Source organism: Somniosus microcephalus, chromosome 27 (genome assembly GCF_052327205.1).
Source record: "Somniosus microcephalus isolate GS21.2 chromosome 27, FLI_Smic_1.0, whole genome shotgun sequence".
NCBI lineage: Eukaryota > Metazoa > Chordata > Chondrichthyes > Squaliformes > Somniosidae > Somniosus > Somniosus microcephalus.
The window spans coordinates 25,702,854-25,721,244 of record NC_141013.1 but is presented as its reverse complement, the minus strand read 5'-3'; the positions used below and the strand labels follow the sequence as shown (position 1 = coordinate 25,721,244).

Genomic DNA, 18,391 nt, shown 5'->3' with positions numbered 1-18,391 from the left:
AACAGGTCAGCCCCCCTGGAAAATGGAAACCAATTGGATAAGCAAGTGGCAGGAAATGGGATCCTCAAAATAAGCAATTTACTTCGACAGTGAATGCTTGCATTTAAAAAAAAATTCATACGATGCGCATGCTCAATAGCAACTTTTTCAACAAAAAAATCTCAAGACAAGTTACATCCAGCAAGTGTTATTCAGCTGAAAGAAAAGTAGCAACATGAGAAATTAATCATTGACAACTGTCCATTTCTAAACCAGTGAACAAGTAGCACATAGTGCCATTGAGGTTTATTCAGGCTTAACAAAAGGGGGAAAAAAAAGGCAGGTTGCTTATCTACCATCTGTGAAGATCAATAAAATATATCAGCATTAGTTTGGACACTAAGCAAAACATCAGCTTCATCAAGGCTACAAGAAACCACATCTGTGATCATTCAACACGAGTTTCTAAAGAAAAACTGTGCAGTGCAGTGTAATCTCCATGTATAGTAATAATATATTTGGCCAACATCCACATAGAAGATTATAAGAATGTTTAATAATCTGCCTATAATCATGAATTAAAGATGTTTCAACTGAAAAAATCATTGGACGGTTTACCTACAGGATTTTCGTACAAGATTTATTTAAACAATTTATATATTCAGTGCAATTGGCTTATGTTGACTAAGCCACATTTTATTTTTATTACATAGGATCCTTACCAATGTTTTAAAGTATTGAATCCTGTGATTATGTGCCTTAATAATTAGGGTCTTTAAGTTTATATTGATTAAATAAGTCAAATTCTGTTTCCATTCTGGACTTTGATGTTTTGCTGATTACATTCTGCAATTTTTCCTGTAAAGAAATGGAAGCAACGGCCTTGATAATGTTCCTCATCCCCTAAAGATAGCAACTCAAGCTAGATATGGTCCTCTGTGCGGAAATGGTCCTGCAGTACTTTGCCCATGTGGCCATTCTTCATGTGATCCGAGACGGGGAGCGTCAGTGGGCAATTTGATGAGGGGAACCATGACAGCCTCACCCACATACAAGATTATAACATCCACATAAAAGATTAGAATTAGCTACAGGCTATAATGATGAAGCAATTTTTTAAAAACTGAATGAATCACTGAACGATTTACATTTTCTAACAGTATAAGTTACTGAATAAGAACAGGAAACGTGGTAGATTTCCACCCCCCCCCCCGCCCCCAAAACCTGGGGAACACAGAAGACAACTGTATGCCCCACAGATACCTCAGCTTAGATCAACAAAGTCAGCATAGACCAAGGGTTTAATCTAGCGCCTGCTCGCTCAGTAACATACCAAATGGCGCATTTAGTCACAAGGCCATTGAGGAGTTGGCAAATTAGATTTTTTTTAATTTTTTTTTTTTTTTTAAAAGTGAAACACAGGTTGCCGTAAAACACAAGGGTTTTACAGCTCGCTACTTGGAGTCCTAATCACAAAATGGTTGTCAAAGCAATACAAGGACAATGAAATATACATTTTTAAACTACTGCAAATTTTTTTTTTTTTTTTATATCATACAAATTGCCTTAGGCAAGGGCTGGACATGAGTCATGATTTACTGATTTTAATTATAGTGCTTAACTCCTACCAACATGTTACAGGAAACTGTGTGCTATCCGGCACCGACGGGACCGAGCTGTTGCCGTCCCATCAAAACTGCCAGACAAACCAGCGCTAATGTTGAAACATACGGAGATTTTGAGCTCCGTATCTGGCAACAAACCCTGTTGCTTAGCAACAGCTTCTAAACAGTCGGCCGTACCTTGCAAGCGTCTCTGTAGCTTAGCAACAGCTTCAGCGAGACCTTGCAGAGCGAGCCTGACTGGTGAAAAAAATGCAACGAAAAGAAAAAAAACCTAACGAAGCGGCTCCTGATTTTTGCCGGTGGCTCGAGCATTCCGGACAGTTAACCTCCGGATAAACCAAAGTTTCCTGTATGTCATGGATGTCGGTCTTATTTTAATATTCATATAAAACACTCAGAACTACTTGTGATAATATCCATATAATAAAATGGTCATTCTCCCAGCACCTTTATTTGAATCAGTTGATTTGATAAACCCAAGCTTCTGTCAGAGGGGCAGTCCAGGACTTTGACTCACCCCTTTCCATTACATATTCTCACTACAAAACCAGATTGGAACAAATTCCAGAGTGGACAGAGACCAGAATACGGACTCCTGGCACCCTGCTTTCTTTTATGAACACCACAATCTAAAGTCCAGCACATCCACTGTAAAAGCTCAAGATACTGCCTTTTTCCGACTTGAATGGAGTTCATTTTGCAGTGGAATGCAGCCTGATCTTCTGCAAATCAGAGCTGACTCAAAAGGGTCATTTTGTCACTTCATATGCAAATAGCCATAAACCTACTGCATGCTGTGATCAAGGGAAATGGAGAGTGGCAAACAAGCAGAAGAGAACACACGTACTCCTCACGTATGATCAGGCAGAACTCGTGAACTTTTCTTCTGCTAGTCTCTGTCCAAACCCTGTCTGACCTTAACTACCAACACAGTTAAAATCACTGCAATCAGACACTAACTGCCCCAGAAAGAAGAATTTTTCCCCTATTACAGACTTTATAACAATTCTGCCAAAACATCTATGTCTTTATGATTAGGGGTGAGTAAATAATAGAGCAAGCTGATCATTTTTAAAACTTTAATTTGTTCGCAAAAACAAGCCACTCAATCAAGCAGAATCCCCTTTTCTTACTTTTAAATGAATGTTTCTCAAAAAATGGTAATTGAAGGAATGAATGTGCTAGTAGAATGAACTAAATTAATCAGATAGATGGAGGCGATCGTTTGTTGCTAGGGTGGTTAGCAAAGCCTGCTAGAGTTCACTGACCACTGCCAAAAGATAACAAAGCCAATTCTCCTATGAATAGCCTGGCCCCAGAACCCAGGGGTCAATGGGTAGCCCCTGCAAAGGCTTTGTGGCAGTGTCTAAGTTTTCAGGTTATTGTGCTGACCATACCATCATTTTAAGATGTCACTGGTTTGCCAAAGGGGGAAGGGACCGACTTTCCTACAGCTCTTTTGTCCAGAAAAAAACATTATTTTTAAAAACCTGGTACCATTCAAACCAAGGACATTTTATATTGTCGAAAACACAAGGTTAAAATTAACTCGTTTTGATCTTGGAGACATTTATCAGTGTGCACTTTTAGATTCTGCCTACTTAGCGGGTTATTCCATCACATCCATTATGGTGTAGAAACAGTTGTCTACAGACAAAAGGAATACAGTTAGTACTACAGTATTGCATCGGAGGTGCAATAAGGATTGATTTATAAGGTTTAGACCACAATTACCTTCAATAGCCAGATCAATTACAGAATGAAATATTGTCTTTAGCAAAACAGAAACCCCGCTCTCAGCTGTCTACTGTCTATTGCACTTTGCCTAAAATGTTCTCAGCGGTATTTTCCAGTTCATATATCAACATCCTCAGCCGCCTCTTCTACAAACATGCAGATAGCAAATCAACTAAAATATCAAAACTAAATGAAGATGGCTGTACTTTTTTCAAAAATAGTATTAAATAAATTATATTACTTTTCATGTCATATATGTGAGATCAGAGGAAAATGCAGCAGAACACATGCATAAGTTAGTCTTCAAGTATTTTTCCCAAAGAGCTTCCCCAGATGTGGAACTGAGCTTTGTGAACCAGAAAGTCGGCCTGTCTGACGAGTTCGTTCGTGATCATACCCAGGGCAATGGTAGCAGGCAGCAACCCTGGGTAAGGGAGGATAGGGGGGAAAAAAGAGAGAAGTTGCCTCTCCTGATTGTCATCCGGTGACAAAAATGCACGTGTGGATTTTGCACTAGAATAGGATCAGGATCACGAGATGTCACAGTCGAATAGCCTACCAACTCATACATAAAGAATGCCCATTGGGAGAGGTACCAGAGGACAGACAGAGCCCATGGGACTGTTTCCAAACCTTCATGAGTAGTAGAAAACTGGAGACAGGATTTTTTAAGTTTTTAAAGCAGAGGCCAATTTGGTCAAAATAATTCACATCATGAGATCCACATTCCTACGCTAATTGACATTAATTGTGGTTAATATAATTTTAGGATAGATTTTTTGTACCACTTGCACCTTAATATAGAAGGGCCACAATAATTGTAGCCAGCACATCGGGAACAGAGTGTCACTTTAAATAATGGTAGAAGTTGGGATTCACTGTTACTATGAAACAGAATACGCTAACTTTCATTAGCACTGTGCCCTCCTGCGCCCATTCATCAAACACTCTGACCATCGCCTTTGCGTTTAATCAGTGCTTTGAAGTAATTTAATGCTTTGCATGTTTAGAACCAAAACAAACAAAAAAGTTTCTACTTAATTAATATTTTTTCTATGAATACATTAGTAGCCAGATTCCAATATGTAGGAAGCCGATCACTAAAAAGCAGCTCGATAGTCCGCTGAATGATTTAACAAAGCTTGACGTTTCCAGTTTTTGCCCATGGCTGAATGACATACACAAGCTTTATACATAAAATGATGAATGCCTGTCATTGTGTAGATAAACTCAATGACTGCTATTGAAGTGAGGCAGTGATAACACAAGTTTTAGCCTAGGGGCTATGTTACACTTATTACGCCAACAATGGAGAGGATTTTCGGAGTGAAAACCGCAATTTAAAAAACGGGTACAGTAACTCATCAAATTATTTGTCTGTTAAGTCAATGTTATGCAGCGCTCAAAAGTAGTGGTGATGTAACCATAAATGCTAGTTTGGGAAATATACAGTTGATGCCATAATTAATACCCTTTTAACCTCCAATTTCAGATGCCTCACTTTTTTTGCCAAAATGCCAGCATTCTAAACGGAAGCAATTTTTCCTGGCGAGGGCAAAAGGTTACACTGATTAAATGTCAATAACGGAGATTCACAGTAACCTGATAGCCCAAGGCTACGGAAAAATAGCCAGGCTACTAAATTGTAATTCTTGGGTATCCTGCTGGCTACCTTTTCTATTCATACGAAGGCTGCTGTAGGAACGAGATTGCCATGTGACAAAACCCACGCTAAAATCCATCAGATTTTTTTTTTAACCTTTTTAGCAAATCAACAAAGGGAGAAAGTCTGAACAACGTATCTATATAGTTCATTGGCGGGCACTACCAGGCCAGTTGGTGAGCTGATAATGTCAGATTGGACCTCCCCTAAGTGAACAGACAGTGCCAGTATTGTTTAGTTAAAATCTAAACAATACTGATGGAAAAAGGGAGTAACGTGGTGGCATCAGATATCACTTGATTATCATTTTTACTGTCAAGCTGTAAAGATTGATGGGACACCCAGTGGTCCAACACCAACCAAACTCTCCAGCCTTTGTGAATTTTGTCGTTACTGGTGAAAATGAGTATGGCTCACTCTTTTTTAGATGTGGGTTTAATATCAAGGACTCCCAAGTCAGATACAGCAAGCTTATATGCAGGGTAAATTGCTCAACACAACCTAACTAACTATATTTACTGCATTTGTTGAAATGTCCATTTCCTAGTCTACCCACCTTGGCCTCTGGGGTAAATTCAGCAATAAATCTTCAGTCGCCCTCGAGCATAAACTGGGTTGTTACATGCTACAGACTTGCACCTGTAGAAGCTGCGAGCACAGCACCCAAGCTCATTTGACTGACCATTTTTGGCCATCAGAGGCAGGAGACTTTCATCCCATTAGTCTAGGCTAGATGCAAATCTAAGTCCCAGGAGGTGAAAGGGCCCATATGTTGGCTCACTGTTCAGTACAGGCTGGATTCCAAAATAAAGCCAACCCACTCCTCAAATGAGATTTCATTCTTTCCTTCTCCTGTTTTTTTTAAGCACTGAATTGCGCTCTGGTATATTCGTTACAGGTACCATCAGCCCTCTGATACCTTGTCCAAATTGCCATCCTTTATGTAAAATCCTATACAGCAAATGTATTTGCCAGGAGGCTTTTAGAGCCACACCAATCCACTCTGGGAGGGGGGGGGGGCAATATCTAACTCCCCTCCCTCATCCAAGGCATTGAGTGCAACTGCAGTCCCATAACTGTTAACAGAGCAGTGAATGTAATACAACTATGGACTAAACCAGTGATCAGGCACAGCGTTCACCCACTCTTGTAGGTTTTCTACATGCATTATTCACACTGAATACAACTTTTTGGGCTGAACGAATACCAGCTGGTGACAGCACAGCTTCAGCGATTCATGAGTCCCTGTTCATTTAATTGATTTAGCATTATTCCATTATATATAAAACCCAATTAAGCCAGAATATGCACCGTTCTAACCACATTACACACGAGAAAGTTCTATAAACAGTCCTTCTCCCTCAAAAGCTTAAAACTATCCATAGCTAAAACTAGATACTTCAGCCTCTCCAGAGTTCATTTTCTTTCTGGATATATTGTGCAAGCCTTGCTTTTTTTTGTTGCATTTCTTAAAAACTTGTGAAAAACCATTTGTAAATGACACTGCTTTGAATAGTCAACATTAATCTCCCTTCAGGCAGTGTTTTGTTATGTTCTCAATGGCAAAGTGAAGACTTTTCTGGAGGGTACCAAAATATTCAGAGCCAGAACCACGGTGAGAAATGGTCATAAAAGGTTTTGTTATTATCCCAAACAAATCCGGTTTAAAAATGGATAATCTTAATATTTCCACATGAAGCACTGCAAGCGATTATAAAGAATGCAACTCTTTTTTATATAAAAAAAAAATAAAAAATAAAAAAAAATTTTAAACTGAAAACATTACTGGGGCGGATATCTTTAATATAAAGGGTAACCCCTTCCTTGAGGTTAGATTGAAAAAAAAAAGTCAACTTTTGCACTTCCTCACTCCAGCTGAACCTCTCCTCCCCCCTTTTAACAAGATGGCGCACCTACAGGACTCATCAATGAACAGCTCGGCAGAAATAACACTGATCAGCATCTTTTCTGGGTCTCAATGTTAAAACAGAGGTGGGTAAGCCAAGAAACTCCAATACCATTTACTGAGGATCCATAGCAGATGCTAGCTGAGCCCCTCATTTATCGACATGGGAAGGGGGGGGCAGAGGTAGGACTGCACTGTAGGTATTTCCCCCTATTTCTTACTTCTGTGACAGAGTTCAAATTCAATACAATGAAGGTCTCCTCTGTCTGGTGGCGGAGGTCTAATATGAAATAATTGAGCAATTTCAATCCAGTTTCTATTGGCATGGAAAAATGTAACTGGTGAAGCAAAGTTATGCTGATAAGAGTTAGATGAGGAAGGATGGGAGGAGGTTCAAGTGGAGTACAGCATGGACTGGTTGGGCCAAATGGCCTGTTTCTGTGCTGTATATTCCATGTAATTCTATGTAAAGGCTGCTCTTTTAAAATTGAGGTAGAATAGCAGTGTGGAACTAAAACTGGTGTGTGCCCTCCTGTTCCAGTACAAGGCCTGTACGGGTGCGCACCTTTTCAAACCGCATGATAATATGTGCAAATCCTGAAACCGGCAATTGCAATTTAGAGAACCAGGTTATTAAGAACTGTACAGCCACAGCTGCTGGGAAATGCCAAGAAAAAAAACAAACTGCAACACATTAGCAAATCTGACCAAACAGGTAAACTGTAGTTTGTGGATTCTATAAAAAGGGACCAGTATCAACTATTTTTCCAGATAACATGTTTCATGTAAGCCACAACAAGTGTACGCCAAACACTATAATCATGCAAAAGGACATAAAGCAACAGATCAATAAAAACTAACAGGGGAGAAATGTGGTTGTGGTTGGTGAGCGTGTTTTGCTCGGTCTCCTCTCCTCCCCACAAACAGTGGGGGGGGGGGGGGGGGGGGGGGGGGGGTGAAGTTTGGTATCTTCCAATAAGCACCCTACTGTCCAAAAGGAAGTCAATCGGATTTGTTACCACAACAAGCAGGTGCTGCTGGCTCATCTTCACGTTTAATCTAATATCCCATTTACACGGCAGCTGCTAATTTGGTTTGCAGCTCGTACACACAGCTGCTTTGAATTAAAATACATCACATACACACAGTAGCAATTTGTTTACTCTGCTTTGTAAAACAGTCCAGAAAATATCAAGCAGCACCTCGCGCTGCCAGTTTCAAACCAGTTCAGAGTTAACATTATTCAACTTGTGTCAACTACAGGAAACTCTCGATTTACCGGCACCTAAATAACTGGAAATCTCGGTTAACCGGCAAAATTCAGGAGTAGGTTCAGGTAAGTTTTACTTCATATTACTTGCCTTCCTCGATCTGTTGCTGTGCAATCGGGTGTGGCTGCAGCTGTTGCTAAGCTACAGAGACACTTGGAACTTGTGGCCATTGTTCTGCACCTGTTGCTAAGCAACAGGGTTTGTTGCTTTATACGGAGCTCTCAGCTCTCCGTATCTTTTACTATAGCTCTCGGTTATCCGGAATTTTTGATGAACCGGCACCACGTCGGTCCCGGATAAAAAAAAAGTTTCCTGTATTTGATTCAAAGCAACCATCATTTTACTGCCCTCTTATAGAACACTGCACCTCCAATTGGAGCGGGTCACACGTCTTGAGCATTGCAACTGATCAAATTCAATTCCACACAACAGATCACAACTTACAACCATTTAATGAGGCAAAATACTTCACTAATCATAGCAAGAAAGTGCTGCTTTTACTTTGTAATTTCTTCCCTGTCCTTCCAAAACTATACATCAAACTGATCTGGGTTGCTTCTGCCTCAACTTGATTGAAACTAAGGATTCTCCATTCAGACCGGAATTGGGCTACAGCAGGACTGGAAGTAGTTGGAAGCTTTGCTCGGGAGTTGTGAGCAACCACCAGATAGGAGACCTCAATTTGTGTTGTGACATCATAATGAGACAAGTTCCCAACCTGACACCACTTGAAAACTTTACTTCACCAGTGTTACATTTTTCCAACCAGGCACCGCTTGAAGACACAACAATCTAGATTCTTCAACATAAGCAAATTCAGATCACTTCTCGTAGGCATTAATACAATAGCAAAATACCGCAGATGCTGGAAATCTGAAACAACAGAAAACGCTGGAAAAACTCAGGCGGCCAGGCAGCATCCGTGGAGAGAGAAACAGAGTTAATGTTTCAGGTCGAAGACCTTTCGTCAGAACTCTGATGAAAGGTCTTCGACCTGAAACGTTAACTCTTGCTCTCTCCACGGATGCTGTCTGGCCTGCTGACTTTTTCCAGCGTTTTCTGTTGTTATTTCTCGTGGGCATTCTTCAGTTACCAATTCTCAAACAACTCCAATGTGGAACAACTTCAAGAAGTGCACGGAACAAGACATTCTTTGCAATCTACCATCCGTACAAGACCCTTTTTTTAGGAAATTAAATACTAACATTTAAGCCCTTTGACAATGAATGGGCAGAAATGTAATCCATTTTTTTTTTTTTATGAATTTTGTGGCCATCAAGATAAGCAATGTCAGTATGATGTAGTCCCACTTGTATACTAGGTGCCAGGTGCAGATTACAGTTCTGGCTACTCGGCCTCAACTGGTACACTTCAACCAACACTGGCCGATTGGACCCTCCTGGATCAATGAATGTTTATCAATTTCCCCCATCCATAAAGTCTCCCTAATTAAGAGTCAATTTTACTGCTAAGTTGTACAAAAATTTGAACAGTTTTGTGTTGTGTACCAGCCTCCGCAGTGAACTAGGTTGCAACGACCCCAAACTCATTTCATGTGCAACTCTTACAGCTTGACGGAAGCACACAAGTTTGGTTTTATTCCAAAACACATGCCATAACCCACTCTGCCACCCATCGTACAGTTCTAGAACCAGCTCAGATCATCAAAAATCCATTTCCATATTGCACTGCTCCTAATTTGCTCTTGAACTGGTTGAAATAGGGAAGAAATGATCTGGCTAGTTATCCACTTGCTTTGTAATTAAACTCAAATAAAGTTCTGGATATTGTGCCCCCAAAATGCACCACATATATGACATCATTGCAATGCAGTAAGTGTACTCTGAGAATGTGGGGGTTCTTTTTAATTGTAGGGTGTACATATCTACTAGCCCACAATACATCATGCATTAACCCATACATGTTACTTCATTGTATTCTACAGAGATATATTCTAGACCAAGGCAAGCTACCAACCTCCCAATTTAAAAAAAAGTTTACAGGCCCAATATACTTCTTCCGGAACAGTCTGTGCACATCAGAAGCAATAATACCCAAAGTATAAATCCCTTTATAATCATTTTGAAATCTGGCACCATTTTTATTGGATCATGACTGCATGATGCAAATACACCAAGCAATTCCAGGCGCATCAAGATTTACGTGTAAATCCCTACTTTATGGCAAATAATGGATTCTTTAAGAAAGTTAGGTTATACTTAAAATATACCTTCAACTTTTATCTCCTTATATTTTCCCCCTGCCAATTTTCTTCCCTTTCTTCTGAAGTTATTCTTTTCTGGGTTACAGCATCACAGCTGTTGGACACCCGCTGGCATCTCATCCGAATGGCCATTTTTAATGCGTGACCCTAGACAATGAGTGTCGCCAGGCTACTTGATTCAGGGGATCATCATAGAAGTGCCACCCACACATACACTTCCAGCAAGAGTTGCTAGGTATTGATCAGGAATGGAAACCCCGGCCTTTTTTTCCTAGATAAGTCAACTGCAGCAGTCCCTCCTGCCTCCTGGCTGAGCTCCATTAACTCAGCACAGAACGAGTGTCAAATGTGGGACCTGCTCAATCTGATGTGGGACACTCCCTTAACCAGCTGAGTCACTGGGAGAGTTGGATCTCCTCATAGTCTAAACATAGAAGATAGGAGCAAGAGTAGGCCACTCGGCCCCTTGCGCCTGCTCCGCCATTCAATGCGATCATGGCTGATCACCCAAATTCAGTACCCTGTCCCTGCTTTCTCCCCATATCCCTTGATCCCCTTAGCCTTAAGATATCTAACTCCTTCTTGAATATATTTAATGAATTGGCCTCAACTGTCTTCTGTGGTAGAGAATTCCACAGGTTCACCACTCTCTGGGTGAAGAAATTCCTCCTCATCTCTGTCCTAAATGGCTTACCCCTTATCCTGAGACTGTGACCCCTGGTTCTGGACTCCCCGCCATCAGGAACATCCTTCCTGCATCTAGTCTGTCTAGTCCTGTTAGAATTTTATAAGTTTCAATGAGATTCCCCCCTCATTCTTCTAAACTCTAGCAAATATAAGCCTAATCGACCCAATCTCTCTCCATACGTCATTCCTGCCATCTCAGGTATCAGTCTGGTGAATCTTCGCTGTACTCCCTCCATGGCAAGAACATCCTTCCTCAGATAAGGCGACCAAAACAGAACATATTGGAATACATTCAATCTCAGCATGTGGCTCATGTTACTTGTTCAGCTCAAGATATCACCCAGGAATCAGTTCATACCCCAAGCACATGCAACTCCCTCAATGTCTTAGTGGCCAAGTGTAAAATGTTCCATTCCTGGTCTGTGTTGAGTTAGCCAATTTCAGGCAGGGCAGCAGTAGGGACATAACAATTTCCTCAGGGACCCTGAATTGGGAAGAGAGTGAGGAAGAACAAAAAGGATCAGCGACAAACTGTGCTCTTGATCACAATCCAATGACTGGATCGGGCTTGGCAGTTACATCCCATAGTCAAATAGCCTGGAAGCATTCCTTGTCCAGGTACAGGCAAAAAAAAATGGCCATGCGTGGAACAGTGCCCCACCACGAGAACACAGCTTCAGCTCAAAGGAAAAAGCAGGAACATAGCTTTTCCAATAAAAAGTATGGGGTGAGTATAAATTTAGTATACTGATTCAATAAGGAACACAATTATATGCCCAAATTTGATCATATTTCTTTTTAGAAAGAATGCAAAATAAAAATGTAAAGTTCAAACACCCCGATAAACAATCAAATGGAAGTTTGGTTAAAATGAGCATATGTTTTCTACACAGCTCTTAACCCCTTCAAATTGAGTTTAAAAAGGCCATCTTTCACAACACGGTAAAAGGTAATTTGATTACACCAGTGAATGGATGAGGTTCTGGGCTGCAGCAAGTATGCAGATAAAACAAAAAACCATCAGGATGTGCTGCATAAGCAGCTCCTTCAGGGAGAATCCTGGATTACCCAGTGTTGAATGCTTCTGTGTTGAAAATCCCCTCTACACACTGGGGACTAGGCAACTGCTTTCTTTATCCTATGTTACAATAGCATGGATGTGTCAAAAATTCCCTTCTTACACATTCAAGGGGCTGAGCAATTTGGGAAAAAGATTTAAGCTTGGGAGGGGGGGGGGGGGGAGCAACATAAGTGCCAGTGTCATTCAAATGTCAAACTTTTCACCAAAAAAAAACTGAAGTGAAATGTAAAGTAACTGAGTTTTACTTCAAACATAGTCTCTCCTAAATCTTTAAAAGGTAATTTGTGTCCCAATTCCTACTACTAGGTTTTTTTCCAGTTCCTCTTTAATCATCACCTTGATTGTCCTGCAAGTAATCAATAGGTCCAGCTGTTAAATTATGGAGACTTTAGAATCCCTGCACAAACAGAACCAAAGGAAAAAAGATCCCTTTTATTTAGGATAATCAGAGCAGACAAAGGGAGCAGAATGAATTCTTTTCACCGGCCCCTTGGAGTATTAGAGTGTAAAACAATTGCAGGACCAGAACTATCCTGCGCTTCAGCGAGTTGCCTTGCAATAAAGCACTGCAATTTCGACACTTAGTCACACAGGGAACTTTTGGCAGGATGCTGAACAACAAGAAAAGGTGGCAATGTGGTCAGGAGGTACAGTCCCGACCCTATCACCCGCTTCGCCCCCACTGCAATTCTCAGGTACGTGCAAATTTCATGGGCTTCTGGATAGAACTTCCAGCACAGAGGTAAAGCTGGCCTGTAAAAAAAAACCCCAGACAGCTTTATCACCTACAGTTTGAACATAAAAGATTGCTGGTAATAGCAATACATAAAAGTAGATGTTAAAGAAGTCAATGTTGATGACTACAATGGAATGAAGAGTAACTAAATGCCTTAATGTGAGTTTGATGCTAACTAGTACAGCAGCCACAGGTAAAGGAAACAGAGAAAACCGTTTTGCAGGCAAGACCATTCTTATCAGGACAGTTCTATCATGCATTATAGGAGATATAGATGGCAATGTCCATACCCATAGGCTGCAAAGACGCTCATGCAGCACACAGACAAGCATCAAAACTGGAGCAAGCAAAGCAGAAATGTACAAAGCTGTGGCCTTAAATGAATGTGCATGCACTGGTAGTTTGTGAGTAGGAAAATGTGTTGAACCTTTCATCAGTGAAAAATATTGGAGCGTACTCTATCACAAGAGTAGCTCCAAATAGAGTAATTAATTAATTCTGACACCACCAACTTTACTTAATCAAAGAAAAAGATCATCTCAACAGGAACTTGTCAAAGTAATCCCATCATAGGGGGAAAATGAATTAAACACAGGCTGGTTTAAAAAGAGCGAGGACTTCTTAAGATTGTCAAATACAAAAGTGAACTTTCTTTAAGTTTCTGGTTACACAAATCAAAACGTCACTTGTCATTATATTTTCCTTTTTTTGCAAACTACAATGTTATATCCAAATAGTTTCCTTTTTTGAAAACTACAATTCTGAAGAATGGCGCATCAAGACAACTTAAAGTCCACAATTTTCAGTTCTTATTCTACAAAGGCATAAAGTCATTTCCTTCACCAAAAGTACAATTGTGAGTTCGCATTTATCATTTGCACTGTATACATGTTCTAAGTTTGGGAACTGGCGAACACATAGGTCTAACTTCTAACTTAATTTTCTGGAGTTTGAAAAAAAAATGCTAGCATCCTCTCAAATCACAGGCAGAATTATTTAAAAAGAAAAATGAAACCCTTCCTCACTCTGAACATTTTCCTTATCAGTAGCAAAAGACTTTTCACTTGTGATCTTACTCAGACCTGAAGCGGCCCATATGGGCCTTCAATTGTTTAGTTAGCATTTCCCCCAGCAGGGTGCCCCACAAAGAACACAACAGCAGTGAAAAGAACTTCCTATTGTCCCCTCGTTACAAGAAAGAAGAAAAAAAAATCCATTAAATGTACAGTCCTTTCTTTACATCTCTAATAATTTCTAGCACTCAGTTACTTTAAGGGAATTCAAGAAAGCAAAATTAGCTAAATTCCTCTATGCATGGATGAACAGCAGAAAACAGGGCCTTAAGGGCTTCAGAGCTAGAAACTGTCCCTAAAGACCTGCTGTGATGTCCTTATGTGATAAGGCTCCACAGTAACACTAAAGGCAAGGCATACGATTCCCTGCATTCCTTAAGAACAATTCCTGGCAATCACGAACTTTGTGGAGGAACAACATGAAAGCTATGGACAATGAATAAGGGTCATCTGCTCTTTATCACAGGGCTAAACCTCATCCTGCATCGCCTCTAACCTTTTAACCCAAAGAATTCTTAATTTGCACATGAATAATCAATTTCTCGACCATAGTGCAAGTATCAGCTTCTAGTTTCTAACTTTGGAGTCAGTGACACCTCCCTGTGTGTTCAGGTCGAATACTTCTTGGATGGACTAAATCAGAGTTTTAAATGCTATACCATCTGTGATAAAGGATAACTTCACTGGCAAATGCTTAAAAAAAACAGTATGCTTAAAAAAAAATTCCTGCACCCCACTCTGGCGCAGAATGCATTTTTTTTTCCCCAAGCTAAACATACCATTTCACTACTTGCTCCAAATGATTTGTGTATGACTGCAGACTTGAAAATCGTACCTTAATAACTAAACCAATACAGGAACAAGTCTGGAAATACAGATCTAAGTAAAGGCATTACATATTAATACATCAATATATTGTAACATTTGTGACAATGGGACTAATTTTTCATCATCGATCATAAACTAATTGCAAAATCCATATAAAAACTTCATCAATCAGCATATATTAATTTCAAAAATGTGATGAAGCCTTTTTTTAATTTTAGCCTGAACAGTGAAAGTAATAGTTATATTTGAAAAATTAATGGCATCCTGCAGTATTATGATCAATGAGTATTGTGGCAAGTTTATTTTCCTCCTCCAATACTCGCCGGACGTTGATGATGCTGGGGTAGGATTCCACAGGTGCCAACAAGCCTGCAACATCTCAATGAAGTGGTCAATCTTCAGGCGAGAGCCTAACAAAGTTAGTAGGATATTCACCTATGAAGGGCATCACAACCAACCCAATCATGTCCTCACCTTTCCACCAGGATTTCTAGACACCCTAACCGAGATCAGCTATCTCAGCTGGACCAGGGATCAAACCTGGGGCTTCCCTGTTCTATGTGACAATAATTAGCCACAGATATTGTTTGATAAGACTTTTAGGAGTATGATCATAAATTGCCAAAACAAGACGAAATTATCTTTAAACTCATAGGTGACAATAGCTTGTAATAAGCGTCATATTAAATGAACGACTAATATAATTACCTAATTATATCAGCAACAGAGAAATTACTTTCACATCCCAGATAACTGACACGTTGCTAGAGCTGAATTTCAAGAGTTTGAAATTTCAAAAGGAATAAAATCTTCATTATTTTATGATGCTTTGATCTCAGTCAAATAAATGTGTGCCAGAAATAAGCTCACATGACTAAAATGCTCAACGTAATGAACTTATACTGAATGAGGCAGATACACAGCTTCAGAAGTCTTTGTATGGCCATGTTCCATTACTCTCCTTGTATCCAAGCAATTTCTGCCTTTAGACTTTTGATTTGCTCAAAAGTACCACACAAGTATCACTGAATACAAGTGCTGGCGATAACACCACATGACTGGAAACAATGAATGTAATCTGCTTACAATGGATCAAAGTATTGCATCACAGCCCGAAACAATGACTGTGCCATGCTTACAAATTACCATTTTGGGTCTCTTTTGGAGAATTAAATATACATCTTTCAGTATAACAGAAAGACCTAAGGGTCTAATAGAGCACATTCAAGGTTTGACTTTGAGATGAAGCAGCTATCTAGAACGGTATAGAAAACTGCTTTGAAAATTGGCAAGCAAACTTGAATGCTATCTACGTGTAACTAATTTTTGGACAGGATTAAGATTCAATACTTTTTAAATCCCTGGTTATCTGGGGAAGGGAGATGACATTTCATTGTTCACTGTTAATAGCAAAATTATAAATGCATTCTTTACACACAGATTGCAACTTAACTAGAAATAGTGAATAGCAAAAATTCCCCCACCTGCCATGGGTGTCTGCTGCCAATGTGATGGCAAACATCAGATCTCAGAAAAGCTTTAATCTTTCTCTACAGTTTGATTTATCAAAATATATTTTTCAGAATGTATGAACAAATACATTTAATTTCAATTTCCATTAAACATGAAAATATGATTGACATCTGACAAGTGATGATTTTTCTCTCACCTTTATAAGTCACTCATACCTTTTGCTTCAATATGAAATGGGAACTGCCTATAAAATCTGATGCACAAACCTCCACCCTATTTAAAGTTGCCATGTTTGTCAAAGCTCTACAAGTCACTCCCCTATACTTACAGATCATACAGATATGTGTACATGTACAGTAGCTCAATCAGGACGTTCTTAATTAGCAAACTTCAAAAATATCCTTTGGTCTTACCTGACTGGAGAGTCTAGAATCCTACTATTTTGAACTATGGTTTGCTAAATATTGACATTTATCTTGGGAAAAGTGGCCAGGTTAAATGTACCAAAACAAAGTAGTACTTACTGGCCACAGAGAGATGGGATTTCTGACTCAAAATGGCTCCATACTTATTTTGAGCCAAACATTCATAGTAGCCTTCGTCTGATCGCTCTCCTCTACGATGTTCAACCTCAGTGATATAAAGAGATCCATTTGATAAAACATATGTCCGCTCACTATCCACCAATCTCAGTCCATTTTTCAGCCACACAATGGTAATTGGAAGTTCTCCATGAGCCTGGCAATCAAGAACCACAGGGTCTTTCCGCAGAGCAATGACATCCTGGGGCTCCCTCATGAAAAAAAGCTCAGTAAAGCACCAAATACCTGGAAAACACAACACAAATCATTTTAAAGTTAACAAGACCTTGAATATTCCTATTTTTAAAAACATCACAAAGTCTTTGATAAATAAAACAATTTTCTCCATACCCAGTAACAAATTGATCATACAGGTGCATGAAGACTGCAAGAGGCTACTAAAGCAATGGAAATTGTTGGGGAGTGTTATACTAAATGATGCATAATTACTACAGACAAATATTTTGCATCAATCTGGATGGTCTGAAGATGAATTTGGGATTGTAAAGGGATTGATTAAACATTCTAAAGTATGTTACGGTATGCTTCACATCAATTTGTTACTCCTGGTCCTCGTGTTAAAATGTTAGGGTGAAAGTTTCTATTCAATGGATCCTCACTCCAAACCGGAGAATCTATTATGGTCCGTCCTTATCCTCACTCTCCTAGTACCTCCAGTTCTGAAACAGGATGCCCAGGATTTTAGTCTTATCCACTATAATGGTAAGTGAAGGCCATTAGTTCCAACCAACTCATTGCAATCTGCAGTCTAAAATATCAATTTGCATTTTAGGGAAAACTTTGATCCCCATCTTAACCCTGATGGAACCCCATACTCCATAAATTCACTTGCTGAATGATGTTCCTACTGACTACAATACTGGCAAAAATGTCAAAGATTCACTATGATTAGACCCAAGAGTTTTGACGTCTGCCTACATTACAACCATTATACAAGAGGCACACGTTTTCAGAGCTTCTCCCCTCCCACTGCCCCCCATAAATGAATGCGATTCATTTGAGGATTTAATATATATGCATTTGCCTTACCAAAACATGGATTTGTTTTTGTCCTATGAATGAACTGACACACAGCCTCTGCATACAACAAGTTTTATAAACTTAAGACACTTGTATATATTTCTGCAGTATCGCTCATTGGCATCAATGATGCAATGCTTCAGCTCTTAAGAAGTCTTTCAAGATCCAGAGAGCCACCAGAATCAACAGGTAAAACTTCAACTTTTAAAAAAAACTTCAAATTTTGGGATCAAAATTCTGTAAAATATGTATTTTTTTTAATTTGAGAGGAGTCAACGAAGAATTATCTCAAAGATAGCGACATGTGCGACTGTATTTAGAAATAAAAAATACTTAAACAGCGTCTTTCTGTGCCGGAAAAAAATTACAAAATCTGGATAGCACCATGTGCTGAATCTCTAAACCGTTACAAGAGGGGGAAAAAACTAATCCAAGAATACTAATTAATTCAAACAAATCGAGGAGCCACGACACCGAAGTATCGCT

General features: G+C 39.5%; 1 protein-coding gene across 1 annotated transcript in view; it reads right to left on the bottom strand.

Annotated features, from left to right (window-relative positions):
* Positions 1-18,391, bottom strand: part of prtga (protogenin homolog a (Gallus gallus)) — a 129,720-nt gene that overhangs the window by 108,943 nt on the left and 2,386 nt on the right. The window contains exon 2 of the mRNA XM_085968964.1: positions 16,808-17,110. Coding sequence (XP_085825090.1) covers positions 16,808-17,110 — 303 coding nt within the window. The remainder of the gene's footprint in view (positions 1-16,807; positions 17,111-18,391) is intronic.